This window comes from Xiphophorus hellerii, chromosome 8, assembly GCF_003331165.1.
Source record: "Xiphophorus hellerii strain 12219 chromosome 8, Xiphophorus_hellerii-4.1, whole genome shotgun sequence".
In the NCBI taxonomy this organism is placed as follows: domain Eukaryota; kingdom Metazoa; phylum Chordata; class Actinopteri; order Cyprinodontiformes; family Poeciliidae; genus Xiphophorus; species Xiphophorus hellerii.
The window spans coordinates 13,380,157-13,397,125 of NC_045679.1; the positions used below are offsets into that span (position 1 = coordinate 13,380,157).

Genomic DNA, 16,969 nt, shown 5'->3' on the forward strand with positions numbered 1-16,969 from the left:
AGGAAACATCTTAGTACCCTTGAAATAAGACAAAACTAACTTAACAAGTAACTTTTCAGCAAGAAATAGGAACTTGTTTTGAGTAAATAATTCCTTAATATTGACAGTAGAAGTTTGCCGTTTATATTAAAACTACTTTTTTTAAGCTTGGCTTGGAAGGTTCAACAAAGGATGTTGGCAGCAGAATTATGAACAGATTGAAGTTTATAGGAGATTTTTTTTGGTAAACCATATAAAAAATGATTGCAGTTATAGAGCCCAGATGCAACAGTCCTGGATTTGCATTTGCCTTGAAATGATAAGTGGGGCGTAAAGTATTTGGAACTAACCTGCTATGACATAAAAATCACAGATGGCTAAATAGTGCAGCTGTCATTTCTATTTATGCAACGCAGCCATGCTACATTTTTCAGTTAAGAGTTTGTAAGAAATCTTTTCTGACCGAGAACCTGAAAATCTCGACTTCCAAATTCAGATGAAATGAATTCCAAATGACAGAAACCGTGGCTTTATTAGTGCTGAACCATAAATCAATAATAATATATGTCACAATTGACATGTGATCAATATCAATAGATCACACATCTGATAGAATATGCCATACAAAGAATATTGACTGAACTCTGATCCAGAACAGCACAGCATTCTGGGGGATGTAGGCAGAGTAAAGATTTTAGCTGCTCAGCCTCAATAGATAATAAACAAGGTGGATGGCATCAACTGACCTGCCTCACTCTTTGGTTACCTAGGAACAATTTTTGGGGGGTAACTTGTGGTTACCTAGTAAGTTGAGTAACTTGTGCATTAGCAGTCAAAGTTTTGCCACCGTGTCTCACAGCTGCTTAAAAATAAACGACAGCATGAGTGAAAACAGTGGATAAAACTGGAAAGGTCACGACACTAGTTCAGCAAATATATAAAAAAAAATAAAAAATCAATAATTATAAATACTGACTGATATGAAAAGCTAATATCATAATACACTGTTCAGCCTTATCGTTCAGGCCTGGCTTTATGTTTAGAGCTGCTGTCCTGCTGGATTTAGTTTTAGCTCGAGGCATCGGGGTAATAGAGACAATACAACTTTCAGCCACAACTTAAAGATTTTTATTTGTAAAAAAAAAAATAAAAATTATGTTTCATTTTTATTCCACCTTATGGTTATGTACTACTTTCTGTCGATCATCCACATAAGATCCCAACAAATACTGAAAAACCTTCCCTTTTAAAGTGATGAGCTTCTTGTCTTTTTCCTCAGACCTAACATCTTTTAAAGCCCAAAGTTTCAAACGGATCGAGTAAAAGTTAAACTGATTGTGCCCTAAAATCAAGAACGTGTTAAATAATCATTTAAAGCTGATTCATGTACAAAACTTCACGCTATAACCATTTTTCAGACTCTAAAGCTCCTTCAGATGCTGGTGATCACATTATTGTCTTCATTTCCTTAAATCAGATCCAATCAGATCCACATTTTCTTCTTCCTTTAATCATATCGGTTTAATAGAAAACTCTCCTCCTTGATTTAATGACCCTCTCCTGCACCAGGCTGATAAAGGCACACAGAACGGGATCATGGCCTTTTAATTAATTGCTACGCGGTTGACACACAGAGGCAGATAAAGGCAGGTAGCTCAGATATACGGAAATGAATATGCAGTAACAACCCTGATATAAGAGGTAATTAAACACCATCCACATGTCAAAGCCAGCTGTAACCTCCTAATAGAATCATCTTGAACATCTTATTAAAAGCTGTCAAAACGTGTCTTGCTGCCAGAAAGACAACTACCGTCCAAACTGTGACACATCTGTTTAAATGTTTTCTTCAATGGCAATTAGAGGAGTCGTGCTGGTGGGATTCAGAGCTGGAGATTTAATTTAAGCTGGGGCAACCAAACTTCTCCAACTTGTTTGGAGATGGTGTACGGAAATAACACAAATACCACCAGTAAGTCTTTTTTATTGCTCTGTGACCACATGTGTACAGCCAGTTATATTTGGGGCCCACGCTGTGTGTGTTGCCATACCTGGATTTTACACTCGGCCTCCACCAGCTGCAGCTTGGTCTGGGCCAGCTCCAGCTCCATCTCCCTCAGCTGGTTCTTCAGACCCTCCTTCTCCTCGTCGGTCTCCTCCGTCCCGTCGGCGGGCGCCGTGGTTACCGCAGCTCGCACACGACCCTCTTTGTTGAAAAGACTGCTGCACTTCTCACAGCCTTCAACCTTGGACTGCAGGGGGGAGAGAGAAATAAAATAAAACCGTTAAGAGGGTGGAAATAACTCCAGCTATTTTCAATTTCTGTGTTTACATTCAAATGCAGAGCTCAACAATAAGTGTGTGCCACAATATTTGCGTCTCTTAGCTAAGTGAGTCCTTCAGAAATGAGAATTTCATTACAACATTACAGCATTAAACTTGGCTTGATATGATTAAAATGCAGAGCAATTATAGATAAGCCCTAATGAAGCAGCAAAGCGTTAGGCTGGAATTGCTCCTCAAGTATCAGTGGTGAGCTTTGTTAGAGTCTTATTACAAATTCTCATTAATGTGCATTTATATATTATTAACTGAATATATGTACCTGTTCGATTGCTTATTAGCACAAACTGTGAATTAGACAAACACAAAGCATCTATCTATACATGCTAAGGCTAAATCTGAGCATCATAATCAGAAAAAGAGGCATTAATAAGACTTCAAACTAAGAGAGGCCATTCATTGTATCATTTATTGTGAATTGTGAAGATTTTCTTATATGAGTTTTGATTTGTCGTCATGATAAATTCTGAAATTTGCAACTTATCACTTTTATCGTAATCACAATTTTAAGTCCCTTTAACGCAGTCCTTGCAATAAAAACAAATCCAGGCTAAAATTCACATGGACTCTTCTTGTGACTTCTTCCAGCTTAATAATGCACAATGTCACTAAAGCTCAGTCCTCCATGTGGGCGACTGACAAAATAACAAGTTTGTGTCCAAAAGATGTCTGACAAATGCTTACAAGACCTTCTTGATTCTATGCACTTACAAATGCAAAACCTAGGTGTACCTAATAAAGTGGCAGGTTAGGGCATATGTAAAGGAGAAAACAAAATTAAAGGATGAAAAAACCCATTTTGTCCTTGGTGATATAAACTTTTTTCGGGAGATGTTGGGCAACCTTCACAGAGCTTCCTGCCAATATGGCCGTCCTCCCAGCTACAGTTTGAGCTAAAAGTCAGAGAGCCGTGTGTGTGAGTGCTGGAAGTCAGGTGTCTGGCTAAGACTGCTTGGCCAAATTCCACATTCTTTCCGAAAAAGCTTTGATTTCACTGCCAGGGAACACAAAGAGATGGCAGCACACATCTCCACATACCTGCCAAGTCAAGAGTGAAAGAGAAAAACGGTCGTGTCCCTTTCAGCTTCTTCGGGTTTACTCAGACGAAGGAGCTTGATACTGTCACTCTTTCAGGGGTGAAGGAGCCAAATAAACTCCAGCAGCCCTGCTCCTGAATTCAAAAATATTTTCTGAGGCAAACATCTGACTGTGTAAATACTTAAAGGCTTCCGGATCTCTAAGGCGGCTTATGCACTGAGCTCAATGAACTTCTGTGTTTTCTGGGTCTTAACTGTGTCAAGAATCATCAGTAGAGTTGCACCCAGTAAACACACATTTCAACATGGCTGCTCATTGTTGGTGGTCTGTAGTTAATCTGATCATTCAAAAAGAAGTAACCGAAATGTATTCTCATCTTGTGGATTAATTATGCGAAAACGCAAACCTACAGTATTGTACTGCCATTGAATAAGCAGTTAGTCAAACCTGTGCTTTTGTCATAAATCCACACATAGCAGACAACCTGGCACAGACGCAACTTCAAATTGTATGTTTAGGCACTTAGTGACTAGCAGTCCGTTTCAAAGACATCATTTGTACAAATTTCTTTTGTTCCATCAATGAAAAAGTGACGGGCATAAAAAGGGAGAGGAATTAGCCTGAAAGTTGGCAGATCTTTGCACAGTGTGCAGTGTGTTCTTAAAAACTGATGGAAAACAGATTTCAACTACAGGACAAATAAAGAAGCAATGGACATAAAAAAAATTATAGCTGATCTAAAGTAGATGAATGTTATCTGGGTGTTATATCTTAAAAAAAAAAAAACAGAAAAGACCTGCAAAAGGAGGTGAGGGATGAGTCACCCTTTTAGCTGACGAAATACTTTGTGCTCAGTTTTAGGTAAATAGCTCTTGGGAATCACCCAAGTTTTTCTAACAAGGGAGGAAGGGCACAGTGTAGAAACAAACAAGGAAAGAAAGGAAGGCAATACATGATAAAGAAAGGAATGAAGCACTCAAATAGGACATAATAAAGGCAAAAAAGAAAGAACCGGGAAAGAGGAAAGGAACAGAGGAAGGATATATGCAAGGAAGGAAGGTAGGACAGAATTAAGAAATGAAAGGAGGAAGTAAATAAGTTAGGAAGGAGGAACACAAAGAAAGGAAGGAAAGAGGGATGGAAGACATGAGTAATGAGAACAGACAAAAATAAGAAGCAATGGGAGAAGAAAAAGGAGGCACAAACAATGCACTAAAATGGAAGGACATAAAAGAGGGGGGAAAGAATGAAGAACAAAAGGAAAGAAAGAAAGATCCAATCCAAGACAATTGAGTACGAGATACAATCTGGAAATACAAATATTTTTCATACTTTTCGAAAAACAAAACAAAACAAACTAACTCTACAATTTTCTGGACAGTGTTGGGCCCCTGACCTTAATAATTTTATTTTGTTTACGACATGAAACTAACAACAATTAGCAAAATGTATGCTTTAGTAGATATTTTGTTACATTTAGAAACAAAAGAGGTTTATCCTTGAAAGACTCACTAATTAGAATTATGTTGCTTAACAAACATTCCTGTGGAAAAGGCCTGGTAGAAAAACCACACTGAATATCAGTGGAAAAAAAAAAAAAAAAAAAAGGCATCAAAATCCAGCAGTGGTCTTAAGAACAGCTGCTTTAGACCACTTATGTATATTTAATAAAAACTCTTAATGCAGAAGAGGACTGACCAAGCATGTGCTCAATGATGTTGTTTTATATATATATATATATATATATATATATATATATATATATTTATATATATATAACTCACTCTGATTTTCTCCAGTTCTCCTCGAGTGGCCGTCTGTTGTTTCTCCAGTCGTTCGCTGAGCTGAGAGCAGATCTATAGGAAACACAAACAGCTCAGTTAAACCGACAGTGTTTGTTCTGGTCAAGCTATTTCTTCTGTCTGAATAAGTTAGTTGAATTTCTCAAGTCTTATCTTTAGTGGACCACTGCTTCCTGCAAAACAAGGCACAGAGCTGAAAGATCTATCCAAACTAAGGTGATGTATTATGACGGTGGACCTTTTTGTTGTAGCAACAACAGAGGATTATCAAGAACTACCTCAGCATGCTATCCTTTTCCACTGATACTGGAGGGAGTATTGCACTTTCAAAATTCCTGTGCCAAAAAATAAAATAGTAGTTAAAACAACTATATCACCTGCATGTTTCACAAATCGTTTCTTTGCCTGGTTACTACAATAGTCACGGGGTCACATAATATAGTGGAAAAAACAGCTGATAGAGACACTGTACTCAAGAGTTAGTTACCCAGAGCTAAAAAACCAAATGCATTCCTTTATAGCACATAATGGCATACAATGTACAGCAGTTCATCTAAAGATTAGAATGAATGAGTAAGCATACAACACTCTTATCTCACCATGCTAAGAAGTAGCAAACTGTAGATTCCAGTTACAGTGAGGTGAGTTTTGTGTTTCTTGTGAGCCGATTTGTTACTAAACAATATTTCCAGATGATGACTTGCAGATTATTGCTTTGAGTACCATCTGGTGTTTGTCTTTCTTTTTTTTTTTTTTATCTCTGTTTGTCTCTTAGCAATATAGCCTGTGAAGTCTCTCCTTTGAGCTTTAGGTCACTTTGTTGGGTCAACAGATTCTGGTTTACCAGCATGTCTGGTTTGCAGGATGTTGACCTGTGAGTTAGCAGGTTGTGCTTTACTTCTGAGACTTTATATTAGTCTCTCCATATTCCAGCTTTCTGCACTTTCTGCAGATTCTCAATCTCTCTAACCTGTTTCCAATCTTTCCTCGTCATTTGAACGGTTATCCTCCCTTCAGCTCAAATCTGGACCATTTTATCTTTGGGTTTTTTTGTCCCTGTATGAGTAGTTCAGGCTTGCATCGTGCTTTCTTTTGTTTTCCCCTATCGCTCCTGTTCAAAGCTGTTTTTTGGTGCTTCAGATGTTTTCTATAATTAGTGGATGGGCAGAGAGCGACATGTTGAGGAGAACAATGTGTTCTAATGGGATTTAAAGCCGGTGTAGAACGGGGTACTTGTCAGTTTAAAGGCACGGACTGTCGTGGCTGTACCATCTGCGACCAAGCTGTCCAGGATTATTTCACTCATTAAAATTCTGGATGAACAGGGTAGTATGCTTTATTTTTATCATGTGATGGATATATTTTCTTCCACAGCTGTGTCACACCAACATTAGATTTGTTGTACTTGTCTTATATGTGCAGCTAAACTAATTGTTCTTTCCAGAACTTTGTTTACTTTTTACCTCGTCTCTTCCATATAATTGATCTCATACATGAAGGAGCATGAAGCTCCTTTTCATTAAGTTAAGCGTCTAAGCATGTATAGCTTTATAGTACAGATACTGGGAGAACACAGTGTTTAGCTAGCATTAGGTTGAGTTACAGGATGAACTTTTTTCTGTCAAAATGTAATGCCTTTCCATAGGTAGGAAGGTTGGAAGGATGGAGGGATAAAATGAAAGGATGAAAGAATGGATGGATGAATGCACAGATGAATGGATATGTGGATGGATGAATAGATGCATAAATAGATTAAGCTTTTAGAAAGTAAAGGGAATATATAATGGAAATACAAATATTTTAATTTTAAGCATGGTTTTCTCTCATTGTTTATCTTTTCTCTATCTGTCAAGAACTGTAAAACACTTCTAGACTTTTAAAAACTGTGTACAAACCCTGCTTATCATATGTTTAATGTTATACATAAAAGCTGTAACTACCAGCAGATAAAATACCTGATCAGAAAATTTAACCATCCTTCAGACAAGGCTGTGGCCTCATTTAACTATGAGAATGAAATTAAATGTAATGATAACAGGATCCTGGGCACATACAGCAGTACATGGATTCCCTGACACCTCTCCCATATAAGAGCCTACAATGAACCACTTGATGCTGTTTTTAGCTCCACCAATACGAGACATTTTTCTGTCCTCTTGTGCTGGAGGGCCAATTAGCACACAAAGCTGTTTTGGCTCCAATCCTACAAAAAAAAAAACCTGGCAACTACAGGCAGCGAACAAGGAAAGTACTATTTGAAGAATAATTTGAGTTATCTGGGTTGGAAAACAATGCAGGTTATTTTGGGACATTCCTCAACTTGTCAATCCCAGCAGACTGAAGCCTGCTGTCTTCCTTCTGCTCTCTCTCCTTCAGCACACTCTTCATTTTCTCTCTCTTCCATCTCTCAACCCCTTTTTCCTTCCTGTCATAAAGCAGACTATTTTTGACAAGGCCCCATTTTCACAGTTAGCTCTGCTCAGCACAGCTCTGAGCCGCACACACTTCCAATCTGAGCCTGCTTTCACACACTCCACACATACAAACGCCGTCTCTTCTATGACTGCTCTCTTTTGTCAATCTGAGATTGCCGCCGTTATTTTTAGACTCAGGTGAAAATAAGGTCTGATTCTGAATTAGTCTTTCTTCTATTTTTGTGTGCCTTCACATGGTAGGCCAGAAAAATAGATGGTTGCATAAGATCCATGTGCTGATGGTAATAGCACTTGATTTGGACAAGTTTATATTTGAACATTAAGTGACGGATTCAGGCAGATGAGACTTAAAATATGCTTACATCTGGGTCCAGCTGAGGACTGGTTATATCCAAAAATATAGGTGTGTTTTTACTTCACAAGTGTGATAAATGAACACAACTTGACTACTGTTACAAAGTATCATGTTTTAAAAATATTTATAGGTCTGTTACTGAGAGTTTATGTCCAATCTAGATGTCCAACTCTGGTAGCTTATAGAAGAAGGTGCTCTGGTCTGATCAGACCAAAATTTATTGTTTTTATTGTCTTGTAGCAAATTGTGGTTCTATAATATATTTTTTCAGGGAGACTTAACATAAATATATGCCCCATTTTTTGCCAAACCTTTTCACAATATTATTTGTGGTCTACCTGGTGTGTTCTTTGGTCTTTTTCTTCCACAATATTTTCTAACAAAAATTATGGTGCCTTTACAGAGCAACTCTAGCTATTCTCAGACTAAATCACAGTAATGGTACACTTAATTTACTAATACGTCAGAATAAAAGGTGACTAGTACAAATTAAGGTCACAATTTTAGATTTTAATTTGTAAATATTTTGCAAACTGCATATTTTTCTTCCCCTTCTGAATTCTGCCCTACTTTGTTTGTCTATGACCTAAAATTCTGATAAAGAACTGAAGTCAGTGGTTGTAAAATGGCAAAAGTGAAAAGGATCATGGGTTTGCATACATTTACAGTATAGGTCAAAAAAAGTCAAGCCAACAACAACCTATTTAAAAAAAAAAAAATTATACTGAAGGAAAAATCTTTTTTTTTTCCCTTCAGTAGTGCTCTTGTACCAAAAGTTACAAGAGCACTAAAGCTAATAAATTATGGTTTAAACTAACAAAAACTATGATAAATGTAGCCAGGAGGGATTTGTTAACGCCACTTGAATGAAGTATGAAAGAATATCTTAATGATTATGACTCGCTGGCCTGGTTTTCATACAAAAACATGGCAACAAGAAACAAGTGGAGCTTTGTGTTGAAAATCTTTTCTTCTCATTATTGTTGTGCTTCTGAGATTTAACTGAGGTGAAAAAGAGCCAAGCAGTCATACACAGACTTATTGCTATATGAAAACTGCCAAATGCTGGCAGCTTCTGCTCTCTAGATATTTCGTTTTGTGCTGGTAAACATTATGAGTTATTCCTCTTGGGTCGCTGTCAATCTTTAGTCGAGTTCAGCTTGAAGCCATTTGATATTTAAATGCATGTGTTTTTCTGGCTCCTTGGCACGTTGACAAAGTGACACCATATATCAAATCATATTGCAGGACAGTTTGCTGAGAATAATTCAACTATGAATTCTGCAAAATTTGTGATATGGCGCCTGAAGACAACAGAAGCAGATTGCCCTGCAAGATTCTTATTTGAACCAGAAGTTAAGCAGACTTATAACTGTCAGAACAGTGAAATTATTTTTAAATCAGTGAGCTGCTAGAAAACTCAAGTCAAAAGAAAAGCATGCATTAGGAATTGTCATGTTAGAGCTAAGAGCTACATGTTGAAAAGGGCAGTGAAATTTAACATACCCGTGCGCAATTATGCCTTTGAAAACTGATGGTGAAAGCAATACTGCCACCTGAGGCCTATTGGATTATTACATCTATGGAAATTCTTCTGCAAATAAACCAAGATGTTGATTTTACCGCTGGTTGAGGTAAACTGTATTTCAGGATGTTTGTTGAGTAAATATATTTTAAAAAAGCAAACCATTTTTAAGAGCTGTACCTTTTTTAGATTATTGCAAAAAATATGACTTTCTAGAATTGCTTTCTTTTTAGGATGTCCTACCTTATAAAGATTTTAACACATTTCCAGTCTCTTCATGCACTTCTTTCAAGAAGTTAGACTTCTTTGTCTTTTGTATCCTTTATTTTGTTGTTCAGGTTTATCTTAACATCTTGAACACAACACTGAAGCTATATATATTTGTACAGTTTTCCCTTATAAAAAGCCATTTATATATTGACAATAATCTGTCACTATGTTTCAATGATTTTAGCTAAGGCTGTTTTCACACCTGATAGTCTGGTAGACTCACTTTGAGAGACCAACATTGCAACACTTGTTCCACTTTCAGCTAGTGCGGTTTGCTTTCTCACGGCACTGATCAAATGAACCAAAGCACTTTGAGATTTCTTTGAAATGTAAGGTGCGTTACAAATAAAATGTATTATTATTATTATTATTATTAAAGCCTTTGAAAAGCTTGTTCCCCTCCTTGCCTGTGGTGGCGCTGCACCAAGAACTACTGAAGGGAAACAGCATGAAAACCTCTGAAGAAGACAATGGGCACAACTTTCTTCTTCACGAAATCTAAGCAGAAATTAGAATTATATTTTGGCAGATTTAGGATTTTTCTTTAGTCTTTTGCAAAAAAAAAAAAAAACGCAAGTCATTTCTCCAAAGAGTAATGACTTGCGCTGGCGCGTTTCTTTTTGTTGTATTTACCCAGAATGTCTTAGTATGGTATAGTTTGCTTCCTGCTTTTGGGCTCTGCTTGCATTCCCAATACACACATATGCATTCGAACTGCGCCAGATTGCACTTCAACCCAGCCGAGACCTATGTTTGCAGGTGGACCAGAGTTTCCATTTTTGGTCCGCATCAGAGTTCAGTTGAGCATCGACACCTCTCCAAACAAACCAAATTCCCAGAAATCAAACTAAAGTTTGATTAAAGCAAACTAAATAGAACTGGTAAAAATTCTGACATTAATCAAAAATTATTTTATGACCAAGTATTCAAAGCACATTTCAAGGAAGCCTGAGCAAAAGCAGGGCGACAGTTTAGTTTCACTTCCCTAATAACTCTTCAAGTCCCCTGTGACAAGAGACACACTCTAGTAATGATGTAAAAAGGGGGTTTTCTACAAATACTCTGACCTTCATTTGTACTCAAAAAATACTTAAGGTTAATAGCTTGTACCTGTTTATATTCTCCAATAATAGAACCGTTCTTCTTTATCTCTGACTCCGACTTATCAAGCTCCCTTCGGCACATTTCTTTCAGCTGGAGAGACAAAAAAACACAAACACAGACATAATTAGGTGGCTATAGATGGCAAAAATATACAAGACAAACCGATTCAGAGGCCAAGGAGAACATATGACTACCAAAAAATGTAAATAAAATGCAGAAAAGTACTGACAGTGTAGGATGGTGCCCTAAACACAACCTTCACTCTAGTACATAAATCACTGAGTGTATCACCTGCAGACTCAACAAGACACAAGACATTTGGAGGACAGGCACAGAGGGCTGCAGGTCGGACTGTTCCTCACTGAACCAGAGAAAATACACATCAAACACTGACAGCTTTCATATGAAGTGATCGCCTGTAGTAGTGACTATATAGAATTGACAACTTTTAAAGAAAACCATGACGATGGACGCACAGAGAATGAACAACAATATAGAAATTTCAGATCTTGGGAAAAGTTTGTTTTTTTTAATAATGAATGAGGCAAATGACTGAATACGTTCTGCAGGGATTAGGCGAATAATATACAGTACAGACCAAAAGTTTGGACACAACTGTGTGTCCAAACTTTTGGTCTGTACTGTACATAAAGGCTGACATGGAAAAATGGACTGACAAATAAAAAATATAGTTTTAATTTAAAAGAAAACTGTAATGATTTGTATAACTGAGGCGAACAACCTGACTGAACCTGACTGAAGGATAAACTGTTTGCTTTAAAAATCAACTGATGTTATTTATAGTGCTGATTACAACCTGCAGAGTCTTGACTCTCTCAATAATTTATTCATAAATAACATTTCCCACCATTCACCTTCTAATTTTGACATTAGGAGATAATGCCAGAAGATTTAGTTGTGTTTGTTTTCTAAGATCTAACTAAATTAAAAGGAGAACAAATGTTTTTACACTTCCAGTTTCTCTTCTTTTTCTCCCTATTAAACCCAGCATAGAATATAGATGTATTCTTCTTGCATATAAAGCTCTGACTCAAAAGGCACCGTCTTATTTTTAAGATCTTAGTGCTTCATATGTTCCCACTGACTGACCATTTTTAGTCTTGGGAATTTTGCTGGAGTTAGTTTTACATATTCTCTGTTTTGTTCCCCATAGAAAGCACCACTGGCTCAGTATTTTCTGTGTTATTTTATTAGGTTTGTGAACCAAACACATCTAAAAGTATCAGCACATCGGCCCTCGAGAGTTGAAGTTTTAACATCTCTGCCACACAAAGCATTCCTGGTTCAGTCATTCTTGAGTCACAGAACGAAGGTGTTTGAGTGTGACTCAAACTTTTACATGACGGGAACGTGCGAAAAAAAAACAAATGCATGAAATATACAAAAAAGGAATAGTCCAGTTTAGACCAACTTTAAGACATGAGATTAACATATTAAAGGCCAACTTACTTTTCAAAATTAATTTACGACATTAAATTAATTGTCATTTCAGACACAGGAGCTTAAGACTTTTTAAGGACTCTAAGTTTTAAAATTAATTTCACTGTACAATGTCATAATTTGGATAAAATTATACTAGCTTTTTATGATTGCATTGTATGGAAGTCACTAGATTTATTTTTATAACTGGATAGCAATCGGATCAATGTCTGGTGCCTATCTCCAGTAGTCATTGGTCAAGAGGCAGACCATAACACCGAACAAGCATGCACACACACCTGTACTTAAGGACAATTTAGAGACTCTTATAAATTTGTAATAAATAAATAAACTCAATTAACCTGCCTTAATTCCTTCATCAGAGAAATGGCATTATGTGTGCATAAAGCGCTGAAATACTTCAAGTGTCATTTAAACTCTTCACAGGTTTTCTCAAACAAAAGCTCAAGGAAGAAAAGCCTTGCAGTTTTGCTCTCACCTGTGCGGACTCTTCCTCCAGCCGTCTCTTCTCGTCTTCAGATTCAATCAGCTTCTGTTTGGTCAGCAGCAACTCTTTATTCAGGGCATCTGCCTTTTCTTCAGCCTGACACAAACAAAAACATACAAGACGAGACAAAAAGAGACCACGAGGTTGAAAAGATAGTTGAAAGTTTGGCTTGTCCTACTTTCCTTTTTACCTGCTCTATTTTAAAGGTAGGTCAACAAAAACCTTGTGCATAAATCTGTGCAGGTTTTAAGACAAAAAATAACAGCAAAACTTGTGCTGTGACTCTGCCACAAATTTATTACCTCTGCTAAATGGAACACATCCCATCACACACATTTTTCTGTTGGCTTACATTGTCCAGATCTTTCCGAAGAGCTATCTTGCTGCTCACTAGTTCATGTGCCAAGTCGTCGTTCTCCTGCTCCAAACGCATGTTGGCCTCTTGCAAACGCCGATTCTCCCGCTGGACACAGGAAGAGAGGGAGAAAAGAGAACAAGAAAAAAAAAAAACAGAAGTAAATATGAGAAAAAAAGATAAACGATGAAAACACCAAGGAGTAGAAAAGTGAAACAGAAGAGAACAGACAGAGAAGGGAAGAGCCATTAGAAAAAGAGGAAGAAAAAGTCAAGAGATAGCAGAACAGGGAAAACAAGTAAATCATAAAGAAGTGTCATATGAATGTGTAATCTACTGTTCCTGGGTCAGTTTTTTTTTTTAGAGAACTATAAAGTTTACTGAGGTTAAAATATAGTGAAAGAGGACACTGCACTGTTTAAAACATAACTTGTTTGTACATCATTAACAACTGACTGAAAACTGAAAGCTGACATAAAGCTAGCAAGAAGATGCAACTGAGAGGGAAAACTAAAAACTTAAAAAGAGCAAGAGCATTATGTTTTGTATTTTAGCTGATTCTTTCTCCCTCATTTAATTATTTTGGGATTGTAGTCCATATTTACCACTGCTTTGTGTCTGCAATTTTTATTTTGTAGGTCAAATGTTTTGATACTAAAGGAGACAACATTGATGGTTTATTCCTGGATAAATGGTTCATGCCTTCAGTGTGTATTTCTACCTCATATCTCTCAATGGGGGCTTCTTGTTGCTCCTGCTGCTCCCGTATGGTGTGGTACTCCTTCTCAAATTTCTTCAGCTTCTTCTGACTTATCTATATTTTTAAGCAAAAAGAGACAGAAAAACAAACGCTTAGCAACTGAACACACTGAAGAAGAAAGAATATTCATTCATCCAGCTAACTTGATGGGAATGAGGAGGAAGCCACTGTGCTTAACTATGAAAACCAGTAGATTTAAGGAAGGAGTTTTCAGTTACTTTTGAAATGAAAAGCAGCCGAAATGCTGGGTAATACGAGACTCACTGATTAAGTGTCTGGTGGCCTAAATCAGACAATTTTTAAATTTTAAGTCTGCAATCGGATGTTCGGAAACTCAAAAACTAAATCATATCAGCGAATATGTCATAAATGGCTGTCATGTCGAACTAACAGCACACGTCTGTCCTTCAGAAAGGAAAGATAGAAGTCAAAGAAACTTTCACTTTCTGTAGGTATTTAAAAGACAAGTAATAGCAAGAACTCAAATGTTCTGGGACATAATGAATGTTTTTTCTATTTACGCATTTTATCTTGCATCTTTTTTTATGTTTGTGCTACATGCCTCCTTTAATTAATTTAATTTTACACTAACTTTTAAAAATTAAAAGCCAACCTTAAGGTCAGACATTAGTAAACACTGCATTTTATAATACAATTCACTTTCAAACTCAAGTTTGAAGTATATAAAAACATTTTTATAAAAGAAATATTTCAGTGTATCAAGCTTTTTTTATTATTAACAAACCTGATGAATGTAGTGGATGTTTCCTACTGAGGTGTTTGAGGACAGAGAATTGAGAAAACAGTGTGATAAATACTAAAACATAATTCAATGAAGCCTTGAGGCAGATAATTTGCCTCGAGGAATTTTAAGAATCAAAATCCTTGAATCACTCAATGACTTGTGACAGTCCTAGTTTAGTTACAGTGACGGTGCACAGACAAAGATCCCTGTTAATTCTGAGTAATTATTTTCATAAACCTGCCAACAGATGCAGTCTCCCTGAACTGAACAGAAACTAAACACACAAAAAGCTATACACATGTAAATATTCAGCACAAGTTAGGCGCAGCAAGCCTTAGCCCATGATGTCAAGGAAAAGTTAACTGGAGCTTAAACTTTGAAACAAATGAAGTAAGACTGAAAATGTGGGATGTTATTTATAGGAAAGTGCTCCAATAGCACCTGAGGTTACTGTTAAACAGCAGTGTGTGCTGATAATGAGATCTCAGAAGACAAGCAAAAGCTGAATCAACAGAAAGACTGCGGAAACAAAGGAAGAGCGTGCTGCAGAAGGAGGGTGAAAAAGTTCATACCTAGGGCTGTTGTTTTTCCAGGCGGTATTGTTTCATTTAGGTTGGTAAAACATGTGAAACAATAGTTTTGTCCAAGATTAAAGCAGAAAATCTGATCAGGGTTTTTGTTTTTGTCACTTTCTCTAATACCTTACTAAAACCAACATTGCATTGCATACACAGTGTAGCTTGAAGCTGATATAATTTACTATGTTCATATGAATAAACATCCCTTGTTATCTTACAGTTTATCACAGGCTTTGTCCAATCTACAGTATTTTTTTTTGAGGGGGCTTAAGTGTTCATCTTTTCTTTATTGTGTTTTTTGTTTCCAGTGACATTCAGCGACTTATCCAAAGTCAGACTTGGAAGCACCTGTTCATTAAAAGTGTTTTTGTTGAATGACCCACTGCCTGTTGTTCCTGCTTAGAACAAATAATATATATATATTTTTATAATACTGATCAGAACTAATCTACATATCTATAGAGAGGTATAAATATTTATATCTTCTGGGCAATTTGCATACTGCAGATTTACAGATGTAAAGGCCACCAGACATGAGGAATGAATTGGAAGGAATCCCAAGAGACAATAAAAACTGAAATGAAACTCATTTTCACTTTTCTTTTTGTTTTACTAGTTATGCTTTATAAATGCATTTGCCCTGAAAAATATGCAAGTGACCATGCTCTGACTGAAATAAACAGCTACCATCGTTCAACCCAGTTCTCATTCTAATTTACACTTGGGTCTATATGCAAATTTAATTTCATTTGTTCACCAAAATATATTAAGGTTTGTTATTTTTTATAAATTATTGGAGGTTCATTTTTGTTGCTGACTTTCAGTTTGATTTCAAGGGGAATTCCTGCATCTCCACATCCTACTTAAAGCATTAAAAATAATTATTTCAACATCGCTTCTACTGCAAAAAATTGTTTTTGCAGAGTAAACAATGTTGCAGTTCATTACCTGAAAATATAACAAGAGAGTAACTCATTCCTATATCCACATTTTCTGACCTGCATGCTAATCATGTGCATGACTTATTTAGGTGAAAACCTTGTGAAGGACAAGGTCGGTGCTCTTTAATACTGTTTTTGTTCAAGCAGAATTACTAACAATTCTCAGTTTAAAACTTAAAGTGAGGAAGGAGTCAAAAAGTCACTTTCTGCAAGAAATTACAGTTTAGCAGACATATCAAATATTACCATGGTCAACAAACCTGCATATATTAATGATTTGTTCACAGATTTATTGACCTTTTTTATTCAATTCAAAACAATTCTATTTTGGTTTTTTTTAATAGTAATCATTCACAGCTCTCAAAATGACTTAAGGCTTGCAGTGATATGAAGCTGATATCATTTATTAAGCCTGTTTTCAAAACCTGCATCTATATAAAGAAGTGTTAAATCTTCCAAAAATTTGATTTCTCAAAAGGTTGACAGCACCTTTGGTAGTTAAAATTTTTTATGTAGTTCTTGTCCAATAGGTCATTTGGAAGAATGGCTGCTACCCCCGCGACCCGACCCCGGATAAGCAGAAGAAGATGGATGGATGGAAGAATGAAACTGAAGAAAAATTTGAAACATGGTGAACAATTATGATCTATTTAACTATAAAAACATATCATGATGTCTGACAAACACCAAGAAGTGATTCAGTCAGAAGGCATAAACATTCAGTAAGGTAAACAATAATCCATCTATTTAGTCCCACTGTAGTGACATCCAGTTCTCAGATTACCTCAAAC

General features: G+C 36.5%; 1 protein-coding gene across 2 annotated transcripts in view; it reads right to left on the reverse strand.

Moving 5' to 3' along the window:
• rabgap1 (RAB GTPase activating protein 1) overlaps positions 1 to 16,969 on the reverse strand; it is a 73,882-nt gene that overhangs the window by 3,451 nt on the left and 53,462 nt on the right. For both annotated transcript variants that reach the window (XM_032569976.1, XM_032569975.1), the window contains 6 exons: positions 13,876 to 13,968; positions 13,152 to 13,262; positions 12,791 to 12,895; positions 10,858 to 10,941; positions 5,145 to 5,216; positions 2,031 to 2,231 (listed from right to left, as the gene is read on the reverse strand). In XM_032569976.1, the coding sequence (XP_032425867.1) occupies positions 2,031 to 2,231; positions 5,145 to 5,216; positions 10,858 to 10,941; positions 12,791 to 12,895; positions 13,152 to 13,262; positions 13,876 to 13,968 (666 nt within the window). The remainder of the gene's footprint in view (positions 1 to 2,030; positions 2,232 to 5,144; positions 5,217 to 10,857; positions 10,942 to 12,790; positions 12,896 to 13,151; positions 13,263 to 13,875; positions 13,969 to 16,969) is intronic.